At 41.4% G+C, this 15952-nt stretch overlaps 1 protein-coding gene across 1 annotated transcript; it reads left to right on the forward strand.

Annotated features, from left to right (window-relative positions):
• The first annotated feature begins 1837 nt into the window (after positions 1–1837).
• On the forward strand, positions 1838–10358 carry LOC120904407 (Bardet-Biedl syndrome 2 protein homolog). Its single transcript, XM_040314362.1, has 11 exons — positions 1838–2020; positions 2276–2459; positions 2568–2687; positions 3578–3687; positions 3852–4257; positions 4361–4915; positions 7726–7826; positions 7948–8157; positions 8327–8490; positions 8845–8993; positions 10062–10358. The coding sequence occupies exons 1-11, from the start codon at positions 1895–1897 to the stop codon at positions 10160–10162; spliced, it is 2226 nt and encodes a 741-aa protein (XP_040170296.1). The 5' UTR covers positions 1838–1894; the 3' UTR covers positions 10163–10358.
• The last annotated feature ends 5594 nt before the right edge of the window (positions 10359–15952 follow it).

Raw genomic sequence — 15952 nt, forward strand, 5'->3', positions numbered from 1 at the left:
TTACACAGCTCGATGCCTCTCTTGCTGTGGTTAGAGATATTTTTTTATTGCCAACACAAATGAAAACTGAATGTTTGTTACACAAGTGCTATGTTTAATATTTTCGTTTCCAGCAAATTCCGATGTAATATTGTGTGTGTTTTTTAACCTTTGTTTAATATTTTTAAAGTGAAATCACATAAAATAATAAGGGTAACAACTGTTAAAATCCTTCCAAATTGATCAATCATTCAGCGATCGTTCATCTATAAAAGTCATCTTGTGGTAAACATACTGTTCATTTCAAATTCTAGGATAAGTTTAAGCTCCGAATGTACCGATTCCCCAGTCCCGACTATCCTGCTATGGTAATCCATAAGCCACTGAAAGCCAAGCCTACTATGGATACATGGAGGTCTTGACCTACAACGGTTGTTGAGCCAAAGATAAAAGAAGTAATTATTTTTTTAGAAACCATACAAATAACCTTTTAACCTTTTAACAGTTGCTCAAGTAAGTTTGAATTCATCTTTCAATGTATTTACTGAGTTGAAGACAGTTTATAACAGTTGTAGAACAGTTGGTCAAATCTTCCGCGCCTCCAATCGCGCCCGCTATTTCATAGAGATACCCAACTTCGGTATTCCTGAGATTTTCGAGGTAGCGCGAACCGATTATTTTACTTTTTCTGGTACACTTGTTAGAGTGAGTACACTTGTTGTGTCGAGAGACGAGTTTTGTATTTTATTTTGCATAAACTATGTGAAATAAATAATTTGATTTGCCATTTGATAAAACATATCTTATCTTGGCACATTCAATCGTCACCAGACCTGGGATCTCAGTTCGTCTAATTCCAGCCATAGGACTATTCTCCTTATTTTTTTAAATAAACATCTTTAAGTTAACAGACTAGAATATTTCAAACTAAATGTAAGCAATAAAAACAACTTAAATTGTTGAAATGTTATAGCTAATAACATAATCAAAATTCTAATTATGAATTGAAAGATACTTCCGCAGCTCTTTTTAAATGTTATGTAATTTGAAAGATTTTGTTTAAAAGTGTAAAAAATTATATTTTTGAAAGATTTAATGATTATTGATACGCTTTCAAACAAACATGGTGGTCGTGTACTGGCAGCTTGATGTTCGAAATTCATTCACATTTTCGTTTTCGACCTTTAACCGGATGAACAAGGCGATTCACTTGTCGGTTGGTTCATTGCGTTCAACGATTGATCGGTTTGAATCTGCTATAACATTCCATTTCTAACGAAGTAGAAGAGAATAAATGCCACGGGACAACAAATATGAGTGAAATTAATAAATTTTGTATGGAAATATAATTTTCTAAAACGAGATAGTAATCTAAATCTTCAATCATCAAATAAAACATATATAATAAAAAAGCTAAACGATGGTGACTTTTGAGAAATAATAGTACAAAAATAATTTAAAAAACAGAATTAGTAAAATTGATTTTTTTTTAGAGAATTTTTGTAAGTTTACTTTGTTATACTCTAAAACCAATTCACACCGTCACCAATTTCATTTGTAAATGTGTAACCTGCTCAGAAGAGTTTACTCGCTTCGATCAATGATGCATCATTTCCTTAAAATAATCATAATGTCATCTCTTAAATAAAACACATCACATTCAAATCACCAGCAATATCACCTGTTGCTTCCAAAAGCACCAGATCATCGGAATCCATTATCAACAGGTATGTCAACACGCTAGAGTGCGCATGAGCGACTCCATCACCGTCAAGGCGGACGGTTTCCATGGCGCGAATCAATGTACAAACAAATCGTAGCGAAAACTTCCTGCCCGATAAAAAAACAATCACAAACGTCGTGACTGCTGGTGCAGTGGAAGTTTTTTCTTTGTGGTTTGCCAAATCCCATCGCAATGGACATATCCACCAAACCCGTATTTTCGTTCTCCCTCAACTACAAAGTGTTCGAAAAGCTGGTGACCTGCGGGAAGTACGACGGGATCCATTCCTGTTTGACCATGGTCACTACGGCGGACAAGGTAGGAGCTTGCCTTTGCGCACCCTATGCTATGTGTGTGATGGTAGTGTGACCCTCGGCCAAAAGGAGACTCGTGAAAACTAGTTCACCGTCTGTGTACCAAAACCGGAGAGTTGCGCTCGATTGCTGCACGCACTTCGTTCGCACTACCATCATCACGAATCGAAACGATCTTGAGTGTGATCGATTTCCGCTCTGCTGATTGTGCATGACTTTCTCAACCCCCTCATCCACCTCTTCCACCCCGTCCGGACAGATTCTAATCCACACGCCCCACAAACGCTACGGGCTGCAAAACTCGAAGCTCTCGATTTCGGAAATCAAAAATGACATCGCACTGCTTAACATGAACTTTCCGATACGGGCGATCGTGGCCGGGCGGCTGAAGAAGGACGACGAACGCGACGTGCTGGTGATTGGAAGTCCTTCGCATGTGCTAGGTAGGTGGCCGTGTCGAGTGCAGCGACCGTTTTATAGAAAGTAACTTCAACTGCTGGATTGCAACCGTGTGGGTTGCATCGTTTTGCTTTCTGTCTGTCTGTTTTCAGCGTACCATGTGGATGAAAATTGTAACATGTTTCAGAGAGATTTCCACGAGGGCGTACGGTCTGCCGTGATCGGTGGCTACGCAAACCAACCGGGCAATACGCTGATCGTTGGGGGCAATGGTACGTATATGGGGCAATGTTTTGCGTTTCAATGTACGTTTTAACAGTCTACGAAATATACAAATAACATATATTTTGTATTAGTGAAATAATTTAATTGCTCCTTTATATGTATGAACAATTGATACGATTAAAATTATTATAAAAGCTATGGTTTCTAATATCAATAATATGGTTATCTAATATAACTCACAACATGCTTAACTCCACACCAGGGTATAGTCGGTCAGTCATGACAGTATGCTGTTTGTGAATAAGATTTGAACCACGTCCTGCCTTGTAGGCGTCGGTGTGTTTATTTTTATTAATATTCTCCTAACATGGTCTCTCGCTGTGACAATAATTGTAGAAATGGAAAAATAATCAATTTTGGTCACTTAAAAAAACTGGTTTAATTGAGATAAACCCGGCAATGGCAATAGATACTTCGTAGCGAGATGCAGATCGTCTCCCTTGTGATCGTCTCTGCCCGTGGTTTGTGGTGAAAAAGGAAGAATTGTAAAGATGATTTTAGGAATTTATGTATATTATTCATGAAGATCGACCAGGAAGGACTGCTCATTTGAGAATTATATTAAGGCATAGAAGTTTCTAAAAATAATATATTTGAAGATAAATTTATATTCGTTAACAATTATCCTAACATGCAGTAATGCTGTAATTTACGTATTATCGTTGTTAAAAAAGTATGTATTTCAAGTAATCTATTCAATATAAAGTCGATCGAAACATTTATTTTACACTAGAATATCATTATTAATCGCAACAGGGCTGCCTAGGTATGCTTTTTTACGCAATCACAAACAAAACTACCGGTCAAGTGGTTACGGGTGTGCTGGTCAAAAGAGTCCAAAATACAGCAAAGCAAATAATTCTATTTATGTTTGCAGCGGTCGTCCGAGGCTACAATCAGGAGGGCACCGAAGTGCTGTGGCTGATAACGTCTGGCAGCGTGGTTTCGCTGCTGCTAATCGATATCGATAAGGACGGTCAAAATGAGGTAAGACATTATCACTGGCACACACATTCTCACACCCGCAGGCAAGCATCAAGCTTTGAAGGTGATTTATTACTAGAATCGAAGACATTTCAATCAAACAGAAGAAAAAATCGCCCCATCAAACGACTGTCAAACCTTTCGAATTCGAATTACCCAAATTACAGCTCATCACCGGCACGGATGATGGATGCATACGGATCTACAAGAAGGAAGCGCTGCTGCACGAGTTTACCGAGGGCAACGAGATACAGAATCTGGTCGCCCTGCGCACCGGCCAGTTTATGTACAGCGTCAAGAACGGCACGATCGGTGTGTTCGAGGAGAACGTGCGAATGTGGCGCATCAAGTCGAAGGCCCGCGCCACAGCGATGGCCACGTACGACATTCTGGGATGCGAGGCGAAGCAAATGATCGTCGGCTGGAAGAGTGGCAAGATCGATGTACGTGATCCCCGCACCGGGGACGTTTGGTTCCGGATGAAGATGAACGATTTCGTGTGCGGGATCGCTTGCAACGACTATCGGGGGATCGGGCTGCTGGATCTTGTCGTCGTGACGGCGGATGGAGAAAGTAAGGCCACGGGGATCGGGCGTGTGGATCGATGAGATCACACGATGAGACACGTGCTTCATGCCCTGTTTTCTCTCTCTCTCTTTCTTTGCTTTTCCGCCAGTACGGGGATATACGACGCCAAGCGTCAACATGCTAACGCTGCACAACGTTGCCGATGAGGAAATGAACGCTCTGCTGACTCAGAAGCAGAAACTGCTGCTCGAGCTGAAGCACTACGAAAACAACAACAAGTACAACAAGGAAATCCTGAGCAACACGAGCGAAAGCAATCTGGTGCAGAGTGTGCCGGACAACGTCGGCATCATACCGTCCAACACGCGGCTACAGATCGGCATTTCCACCAGCTACGATAGCAACGATATGAACATCGACATCACCGTGTCGACCAACAACTCGACCACGATCCGTGCCGTGTTGATCTTTGCCGATCAGCTGTTCAAGGAGGAAACGCTGATCGCGCACCTGACGAAGGACGTTTCGCGCATACTGATACCGCTCAAGACGCTCAAGGACAATGCGCAGGACATTCACATCAAAGCGTTCGTCGGCTACCCGAGCAGCGTGCAGTTTCACGTGTTTGAGCTGACCCGTCAGCTGCCCAAGTTTGCGATGTACACCATACCGCACAATCTGACCGGGTCACCGAAGAGTGTGTGTAAGTATGCCGCTTACGTTATGTGTGCAGTTTTGTTTTGTTTTTTTACGCGCTTAGTCACCCGGTATTCGTAGATGAGGTGAAGATCATCTGATTATTTTAAACCGCCAACACGTGCTTGCATGCGTAAGTCATCGTTGCGATTGACTTAGTGACCAATCGTAGGCCTGTGAATGGTTTTATCGTGTGTTAAACGCTAACAGATGCTTCACGGTCGGGAGTGGCAGCTGTGTGCTGCTTGCACAGTTGCAAGCAATTCAAGTGTGATAAATGACTTTTGTACGCTTGTTTCTTTTTGTGCCAGAGGAAGCAGAGGAAATGAGATGAGCAATCATTTTACATAAAACATTATAGAATTATTGCTTTGACACAAACTAAGTTACAATAGACATAAATTAAATCCGACAATCTGACATGATTGAAACCATATTTTAATGATGGCAATTATCCTGTTCACCAAATGTGAATTTTATGTTATATTAAGTTAATGCTAAATGGAAAAAGAATTTCGATTTTGAATTTTGACAGGATATGATTGAACGTTGAATTTGTTATAAATAAAATCAATTGATAATTAATCAGTAATTGATTCGTCCAACAAACTAAATCTCACAGATTAATTTTGAATCTAACAATTCCTAGCTGTTTTGATTATGTACAAGCGTTTGATTATGCGTTATGTACGTTTAATTAGTACGTTTTCTGTCTTTGTTTTTGTATGTACCATAACGTTTATTTTTTTCTTTTCATATTTTGTACTTTATTCTTTATAACTTTTTCGGCTTTTGTTTGTCTCTAGTATGTTATATATACGTAGGACTGACTATCCTGCTATGGGGGGAAATCTATTAGTCACTGAAAGCCACGCCCACAAGTGGGTACAGGCAGGCCTTGACCGACATCGGTTGTTGAGCCAAAGAAGAAGAAGAAGAAGTATGTTATATATTTTATACTTTTATCGTATTTAGTACTTTTATATTTTATTCTTATTTTATTTTATTTTACTATTTCCATATAGACTTTATTAGTTTAGCGTGAAATACTGTATCGGATAAATTCAACTATACTCTGAAATCATTATGTTTAGTTATTAACCCTTTGTATGTTTTGTATATTTTGGGTTATATTTTATTTATTTGATCGCCTTTTTCATTATGCTACTGATTGTCTATATTATATTGAAGTTTATTGATGTATGTTTTATTTATATGGGTTTAAATATTAGCTGTAATAGAATATCTGCTAAACTTTGGTAACCAAAATCCGCGTTCAACTTTAAAAGCAAGCAAAACAGTCAACCCAATTATGCGACGAAGTCAAAGGAAAGGATCATGTAAACTCAAACACAATTTGATTGTAAAAGCCAATCAAATGATCCAATTTGTCAACATTAACAAACAATCCCATGACGTTACATTTTCAACAGTATTCATCGTTCATTTGTTTTTTACTGACACTGATAAGAGCTGAAAATTGATTTGCGACTGCTTTTTCTGTGTACCGGATCAGTACGACAATATTTAGCATGGATGAGCAAATGTTACGTCTCTTAACAGGTCGTTAAATTCTTAACAAACACAAAGTGACGAAGCGACAAGGTTCTCAAGTGTAATGCGCTATTCCATACACAACCTTACCCTGCATACCTTTAGTCCAACTGAGTCTAGCAAAGTCAAGCAAGTGAGACAAGCAAGTCTTTGCTGCTTTTGTCTTATCTGACAAAACGTTTGCAACCCGGCCACTGCAAACACAGTCGAGGTGCAAAACCTTCCGTCGTTGCTGCGGATGACACCGCGCCGGGGCTTTGCAACAAAATCACCTCAACCATCAATGGTTTACCATTATCTCAACGAAATCTTTCGTGCGTTGGGGGGAAGAGACAACCCCAAAACAAGAAAAAAAACATCCACTGTAAAATGTAAATATCTCTCTCCAAGCCGGCAAACGAAAGCGATAAGTGCACGGGAAACAAGTTTTTGTCATGCCTCATGTTTCCCTTATTCAACCTCCTCGATAACCGCATCCTCCTGGTGTGGTGAGTCGTCGTTGTACTGTTTCTGTAACCCTGTAACTACGGTGGGGATAGTGGGTTACATACATGGTAAAAAACAACCCACCCATACAAGTTCGCCCACCCGACCACGTACACTAGACTACACGTATAAGGGTGGGTGAGATGCACCGCAAAAGGAATGATCGTGACTGTATCTGTTTCCCCCCCTACTTCTCTCTTCCACAATCACACACACACACACACACACACACACACACACACACACACACACACACACACACACACACACACACACACACACACACACACACACACACACACACACACACACACACACACACACACACACACACACACACACACACACACACACACACACACACACACACACACACACACACACACACACACACACACACACACACACACACACACACACACACACACACACACACACACACACACACACACACACACACACACACACACACACACACACACACACACACACACACACACACACACACACACACACACACACACACACACACACACACACACACACACACACACACACACACACACACACACACACACACACACACACACACACACACACACACACACACACACACACACACACACACACACACACACACACACACACACACACACACACACACACACACACACACACACACACACACACACACACACACACACACACACACACACACACACACACACACACACACACACACACACACACACAAACACACACGGGATCATACTGCAGCCTACATCAACACACTCCCGACGAAGGATGGCCCGGGGGGATGTTACGTCGAGTTTCGCATCTCGGAGCGTCTGAAGCGCATATGCATCTGGGTCAATCAGGTAAGGGAGAGATGCCGGTCGGCGCTAATCTAGAGTAGAGGGCAGTCAGAACGATCTTGAGGGTCGGGATCACCGAATGCGTTTTTGCTCTCTCTCTCTCTGTATCGCGTTAACGTTACAGAACTTCCTGCTACCGTCCGACATCGAGTACATGACATCAGACGCTGACGCGACCGAGCTGAAGCTAAACCTGATCAGCCTGCGGACGGCCAAATGCGTATGCCTACACTTCAGCTACGATGGCAAGACACGCTTCTACACGGAGGACATCGGTCTGGCCGGTGACCTCGTGCAGTCGTTGGTGCAGTTTCTCAATATAGACAACATGAACGTAAGTTGAAATAATGCGTCCCATTGTTGCACGATCACGGCTGGACGTGCACTGGACAACAGGGCGGCCATCGGAAGAGTTTCCCTCTTTATGGTTGTGCCATCGCCTGCCTGGGCGTCCTTTCGGTGCTAATGCAGAATTTATTTCCTCGCCAACCCAACCACAACAGTCCCAGGCCTGCTTTCCGGTGGTAAGCGAAGAAGTGAAGGAACTGTTTCAAAAACTGCAAGGCCTTCAAGAGACCGAGAAGCAGATCAGCTCGGAGATCGTGGAACACATCAATCAGATCAAAAGTCATCTGATACGGGCCGAAGATGCTCGGTACTACAACGGGTAAGGCTTGGTTTTCTACTGGTACAATACTATTAGCATCGTCTGTGTCAATTGGCGTTAGCAATTGTCATCTTTTTTTTTGCTAAATACGGTTTACCATCATCGCCCGTGGTGCAACGAAGATCATCGCTACCATGTCTGGCTCGTATAGCGTCAAAACCATCGTCATGCCAACATGAAAGCGATGATGTCATGGTGCTGTAAAAAGAATCACACTAATGTCGAGTCGCTCGGTGAGCCTCGCTTCACAAACTCATTTTCTCTCGTGCTTTCTGTTTTCTTTCTTGCCTCACCCGTCCACTCGGGACGAGTCCCGGGGCGCGACCAATCCCACACGTTGGTGCAAAACTGCAGCGAAGACGTCATAAAGTATCACAATGAAATGATGGCCACAAACGAGGATCTCGTGAAGAGCTATAAAATCCGGCTGGTCAACACGAGCGAAATACAGCTGGCACTGAAGCGCATCCACGGCATCCTGTACAATGCGTCGCGACTGCGAGGTAAGAGACCAAGGGTATTACAGGGTTCGTCTGTTATTTTGAATCTTTCAATCGTAACTTGATGTATCAGTTCATGTTTGGTGTAGCTTGAAGATGAAGATCACTTCAAATGTAGAAACCCTGCAAAGCGATTGCTTGCACATCCAACGATCACACCACAAAAGGGGCTAAATGCGATGTTGTCCACCCCTCCAATGATTTGACGCTGAAAAGACAGCGCTTGTTTACCTCACCTTCGGTGGGTTCGGAGTCGCGTTTTGGCTAAATTACTTTACGGACATGAATAATTCAACTCGGCTTTCTGGAGGGAGGGGTAGCGGGTTGGCGTTTCCAACAAACGATCGTTTGTTGTGGTGGTTATGGCATAGACAGACAGAGACAGAGAGGAAGTTAGTGACCATAAGATTACCGTTAGACAATTTGGGAGAGTTGTTTAGGTTGAGTTTGACCAACATGCTAAACTTTAGATGGCTTTACCGAGCATTGCTTGTGCGCCGTGTGACGAGTTCACGTGCAGCAAAAGATCAAACATTCACGATGATCCATCAGGTCTAATGAAGATTAATTTGGGACTTGGTCTGCGGTAGGGCTTGATGATCTTAATTAAACAAGTTATCAAGCAATTATCAATGCCTGGTGAAATGCCAGCACATTTAGCAGCTTCCAAACAATGCGATCTTCAGTTCACAACCTGCGAAGAGCTTCATTTTTGAGCTATTTCAAATCATTATCTCACTTTGGTCAAGTTGTGCATGGATGAAGACTCGTTTCAGGTGACGCAGGCGCAGCAAAAACAAACCACGGAAACCAATTCCCAATACCGGCACTCTGTTCATTCTGCAGTCACTCGCCGGATGTAGTCAATGTTGCGGTCCGCCACCACGCATTTAATAATAAAACAGTGTGCGAATTAAAGTCCTCCTCCACATAGCTATAAACATGCAGCATTCCCTCAGCACAAGTGCCATTGTGTTCCATACAAAAACCTGCACCGGATCGAGGGTGTAATGTTATTAATTTACTTATTGTTGTTTTTTTATCAACGCCCTCCAAACAAAACACGCGCAGCCGGAACATTTGCTTCGTCCATGATCGGCAGGTTCAAGGAGGCACTCAAGACTAACAACATTGATGCGGTGCTTAAAATCATCGAGATGGGAGAGATGTAAGCCGAGCTCTGGCCAACATCATCATCACCAGAGGCCTAATGGAGGCGATTTGTCCGCTCGACGTCGTAAGTTCTTTTCTGTAGATCAGAGCATCGGTAGAGAGTTGACAGTTTTGTAATATATATTTAGCATCCATTCGTTCGTACGAATAAATTGATTGACGATCAAGATCACTTGATCACACGAAGTACTCTAATGGGGAACGAATTGCTGAGAAGCCTGGTCGAAGCCAATACGACCCACACATACATCCGAAAGGGGGAGTACCACCAAGTACTACAGCAACAGTCAACAGATGGCGTTTGGGAAAGCCGTTCGTTTTTAGTCGTCGGTTAACTATCGCTCTCCACTGCGCATGGAGGCGTCCCTCCCACGTCGTCTTACTGGCGCTGCACGCGAATAGCCGTGTGTGCTTTCGTAGCATAAATAAATCACTGTGTCTCGCTAATGCAAAGTTTGTCGCCAGCGCCAACCGAAAGCAGTCCAATCACCGGCGGGAACTGTAACACCAACATCCAATAAAACACGTCCTACGTGATCAGCAGCAGTAGCGTGATCGTGCTATTGGGTATGGAGCGGCTGATGACTTCATACCCCGGCCGAAGCAGTACTGCACCGGTTCTAATCAAACTGTCGTGTACTTGCTACGGAAGTTCGAGCTGTTGTACTACTTATTATTGACAGCACATTAGACCGAACGATCGTAGCTGTGCGTGGCGTATAAGGAGCGAATTGGTTGTGTGTACAAAGCCGCGATTGAAATACAAAACAAATTGCGCTTGCGTACGGCATCGCCGTTTGAATGTCTTCATTGTGTTTCCCTTTCGTTTGGATTATTACGAAATGAGTGGGGAGAAAAACAATTTTTAAATTGTACAAAAACACATTCCCTGAAGTCTGAAGTCCGCAACTTTCTTTGAATTTTTTAATAAAGTGGGCACCGGTGTGGAGTTTTCATTTGCGGCCGCACTTCACGCAACCAAACCGACCGTGCCACGTTCGCGGCAATGTGTCCAAAAAAAGGCATGTAAAAACAGGTTTCGCTGCAATAAAAGTCACCAAAACGCTGAGAACGCGCAAGTTTTTGCGAGCGGAGAAGCCGGGACTATAAAATCTCCGACCGACGAAGACGACGACGATGAAAACAGCCTGCCTTTGAAGGAGACCCACCACCACCATCACGATCGTTCCGAGAAGCGATCGGTTTTGCCACACTCGGGGATCTCTTGCAGCATTCGAGCATCCCGCAACGAACTACAGCAACCCGGCCCTGGCCAACCTACCCTACGGGCGTTCAAGCAACTCCACCATATACACTGCCACCTCATTACTGGCTGTGTTGTGGTGGCTACGGTGGCCCCAAAGACGACGATGATGACGACGACGACACACGGGGCGTGTGTTGGACTGTGTTTGCAATCCTACTGCTCAGGGCCATCCTACGGACGACGTACCGCCGGGTGGGTGATCATGTGAATGTGTGCTCGTGAAAGGTTTACGACGGGCGAGTTTTGAGGTTTCGTTTTGGCTCATCACCAACACTTTGGCTTTCGAGTCGCTGTAGAGTTGCAGAGGAAGTATTGATTGTTTCCAAAGCGCCCCAGGAAGGAAGTGGTTTTGTGGGGCCAAGAAGGATGGATGTGTAGAGTATTGCATAACAAAAATCAATGTGTTTAGTGTTTCAAATATCATTTTTTATCTGTGTGTGTCAGTCCATCGTTTTATCTTTTATTGTTACATTATTTGTAAACTCGATATTTCATACTAATTTCTAATTAGGACCAATTTCTTAATTTTATTGAATAATCGAATTAGAATTGAAAGATCCATGATAATATTCTTGTATCTCAAATTGCTATTGTTCTCATTTATTTATGTATAAATCTTTTTCTTTTGTTAAAAGATTGCAAAAAGCTTCCGAAAAATCACTTTGATGTTTATTAAATTTAATGATTGATTATTTCGTATCAAACAAATCGTGAATCAATTAATATAATAATTTTAATGTGTCATATATTCATTTTACTGTTTTTGGTATTTTCAATGAGACTGCTTTTGCATTTGCTCCTTTACATGTAATCGCATGCTGTGTAATACTAAAAGTTGAGTAATATTGGCAGTTTTAGTCAACAAAGCATTTCGAAATAAAATACCAAACTTTCTGGATATATTTCACTATGATTTTATCTTATTCAATCTGTTGAAGTTAAATCAAAACACGTTAGGAAAAAAATCTTAGGATTTGCTGAGGTGTGTCAATAACTATGCAAGCTATAATCATCATTTAAATATGTTAGAATATACTGAATTCAAAAGTTGCAAGTGCAACTTGAATTCTAAATCAAAGTTTAGACTGAAGAACCGTATGCAGAAAGCAATATAGGTAATTAAATTTGCCTTGAGATTACAACTGTTGGAAGATTGCTTGACTTCTTGTTGTTTGGTTTAATTAGTGCAGTATGGTTTATCCAAGTTTTCGATACTTTAATGAAGCTTAATTTGACATCAGTTAAGAAATGACTACAAAATTCATAGGCATTATCCAGCTTCATATGGAATTATAATTATCCAAGGGAACATGCACGCATATATCCCCTTACGCAAAATCCTTTAGAGTATTTATGAAATGTTATAATTATAATTATAATATTATTATTATTATTATAATAATATATAATAATTTTGCCTGGAAAGTAACCAAAAGATTATGAGTTCCTAGGTTGTTTTAATCAAGAAAATATAAAAGATATTTGTTGAGTTGTTTTAGTAGCGTATTTGCAGTATCAACTCAACAAATTGTGATAAAAAAATGCTTTAGTACATTTGCTGCAACTGCATTTTATTGCACATGATTGTAATGGATTGATCACTAATAGGTACACCCCACTAGCAGCACTAGGGTAATCCGAAATTCGTGCCTTAATTTAAACACACAAACGAAGTAATCTAGTACAGTGAAAAAAACACATCCCATTGGCGCGCTCATCGTCAAGGTTGTGTTGCACATTCCGTGCCGGCAATTGATGCAATTGCACTGATAAGCCGCTTGTGTACATGCCGTACTAGATACAATGTGCTCGTGGCTCTACCGTACCTCTCCCAGGGAAGCGCATTCACTTCCCAGCTACTAACACTTATCCACCAGCGACAAACGAACCAAGGGGTAATGATGAAGTCGCGTGCAACTCGTTGCTTTAAAATGCAACGTTTTTCTTTTTTGTTGTCGTCGTTTTGCATAGGTCGATCGTAGTGCATACACTGCGATGGTTCGGTAAATGTGTCGCTTGATTCACTGACATTCATGAAGGCACATCGAGTTCCGAAAAATTCCGCGTTCCACCCAACTTTGGACTAGCGATAAATGATAAGTGGACAACACCTTTGAGCCAGTGTGGGCCAGTGTACCAGCCACAAGTGCTGTCGGTAGTGCTTCGTTCACTGAGACGAACACAGTTGTTTGTGTCGAATAAAAAGAGGGAGAGGTGAGGGCAACCTTGGAGGTCAATTTGGTAGTTCTCTGTTTATCAAAGAATTGGTGATTTCAAGTGTGTGTGTGCTTTGAGTTTTCTAAGTGCGCTGGTAAAGTGTCAAGGTTTATCGTACGAATGCGCGGCAGAAGCAACACATGTGTGCTACGAATGTGGTCACACCAATGATGGACACAAACACTCAATCTCACACACACGTACACACAAACAAAGATAGGGAATTAGACGCATCGGCAGACATCGAGCGTCGTAATTTTCACTCTCTAAACATACACGACACACCGACAGCATTGGATTGTTTTATTTTAACATTCCTTCAACCGGGCGGGATCACACCCAGGTTCCAATCTGTCTTCTAGCATCGTGTGTTACGTGTTTCTTTTTATCATCACTGATAAAACGTTTACGGCTGCAATATCGCGCTCGCTATAAATACAGCCCAATAAAATAACTCTGTTTTTATCACACAAAAAACTATGCACTGTTACACCTAGTACCGAGTTCGATAATACACTTTTGGCGCATGTTTTGCATTGGTTGAGAAGTAAATGAATGTTTCGTTTTGGTGTTAAACGAATTAACTGCCACTTAAACGCTTCATCATCATACCTGAGATAGGAAAGTGTGCACACTTGAACGATCTGCTGGTGATCGCTTCTAGCCAACCTATGAATTATAGACGCTCGTTAACTAACCGACAGAAGCAGTGGTAGTAGTGGGTAGTAGCCGTTGTTGCTACCGTTGTGGCTAAACACTACAATCAGGCACTTCGCAGGCCAATCAGTGCCGATGAGTGGATAGATAAGGTAATCGTATAGGATTGTAGGGAAGCACGTGCTTCAAGAGTCGTTTGTATAGCATGATCTATACACTTTGAAGTTGTTCGTTCTGCGGTTCTAGATAAATTAACAATAATGTGCTAGGCTTTGTGTTTGTTCAACAGTGTTTTCAACATCATGTTACGTACTAATTAGGGATCGTAAAAAGCCTGATGGGTTACGAGTGTCTTGGTAGAATACCCCAATTTATCATTCTACGCATCCTAAAAGTAATATGGAAAGGACTCAAAAGTAAATAGTATTGTGCCTACCTGCTTTGTTATCTCTCCAACCACTTCTTCTTCTTCTTCTATTTGGCGTTACGTCCTACGCGGACATGCCGGCCTATACAGGTTTTCGTGACTTAATTCATTACCACGCAGCCGGATAGTCAATCCTTGCTACGGGGGGACGGTCCATTCTGGGGTTGAACCCATGACGGGTATGTTATTGAGTCGTTCGAGATGACGACTGTACCACGGGACCGCCCCTACCAACTACTTATCTAGGTCGAATAAATCCAAAACGGTTTAAATAGTGATACAATGATGTGGATCAAGCATTTAACCTGGTGGTCAAATATTGTAAATTTGAGAAAACTTGATACAAATTACCCGTCATCTTAACGTACATTTAGTAAGGTATATTATCATGTTGTATATGTCATGTTGTACACCAATGATAAGAATACTGCATTCCTTAATCATTTGCTCAAAAATTATGCTCAATAGCTGTCTTTGAATTGCGTTAACTTTTGAATAATTTATGTTTATGCAATTTACTTGTCAACGGGGAACATATATTTTGTTTGTCCTTATCTTATCCAATATCTCATTTTCAATCCTAAAATTCGAAACAACATGTTTAGTAGTAAACTTTGGTCAGTTGAGAATAATGCTCCTTTGCTGTCTTCATTTCAGAATCTATGGATAATCCATACTATACAGGGTTTTTGATCGTATCCCATAGATTTTTGGTTCGTTCCCATAATTTATTGGTATTTTCCGATTGGATATCAATACGGATATCAATGGTGATATGGGAAACGGCCAAATAATCGTGGGAACACACCAAACAAATGGGAACCCACCAAAAATTAATGTGAATAAACTAATAAATCGTGAGAATCCCTGTAAGTTATAAAAAAATTTAAATTTTCTGCTGCTTATTAATAAATTAGGATAATAAGTTCCTTCAGTTTTACAAATTTGGTTCAAGCATCATTGATTTATAGATTTCAGTTTTACCTAAAAAAGTGCTATATAGATTTTAGTTTTACCTAATTGCTTTTTACCTAAAAAAGTTAACAATTTGGGTGACTTTACACATTTGAACTACATTTAAGTATCCACTTTCAAGTCGATATTTTGTAAGAACGAAGAAGTCGATCAGTTTTCAAACTCTGATCATGATCCCTAAACCACTTAGTGATTAAAGGACTGTTCTTTTCTTTAAACATTCCATCTAAACAGATACACTTTGCG

This window comes from Anopheles arabiensis, chromosome 3, assembly GCF_016920715.1.
Source record: "Anopheles arabiensis isolate DONGOLA chromosome 3, AaraD3, whole genome shotgun sequence".
NCBI classification, from domain to species: Eukaryota; Metazoa; Arthropoda; class Insecta; order Diptera; family Culicidae; genus Anopheles; species Anopheles arabiensis.

Excerpts from the sequence above, each read along its gene's own strand:
- LOC120904407 (XM_040314362.1), top strand. The coding sequence starts at position 1,895 with ATGGACATATCCACCAAACCCGTATTTTCGTTCTCCCTCAACTACAAA. Across the intron at positions 7,827-7,947 it reads TATGCATCTGGGTCAATCAG|AACTTCCTGCTACCGTCCGA; the intron begins GTAAGGGAGAGA and ends TTAACGTTACAG. Across the intron at positions 8,491-8,844 it reads GATGCTCGGTACTACAACGG|CGAAGACGTCATAAAGTATC; the intron begins GTAAGGCTTGGT and ends GCAAAACTGCAG.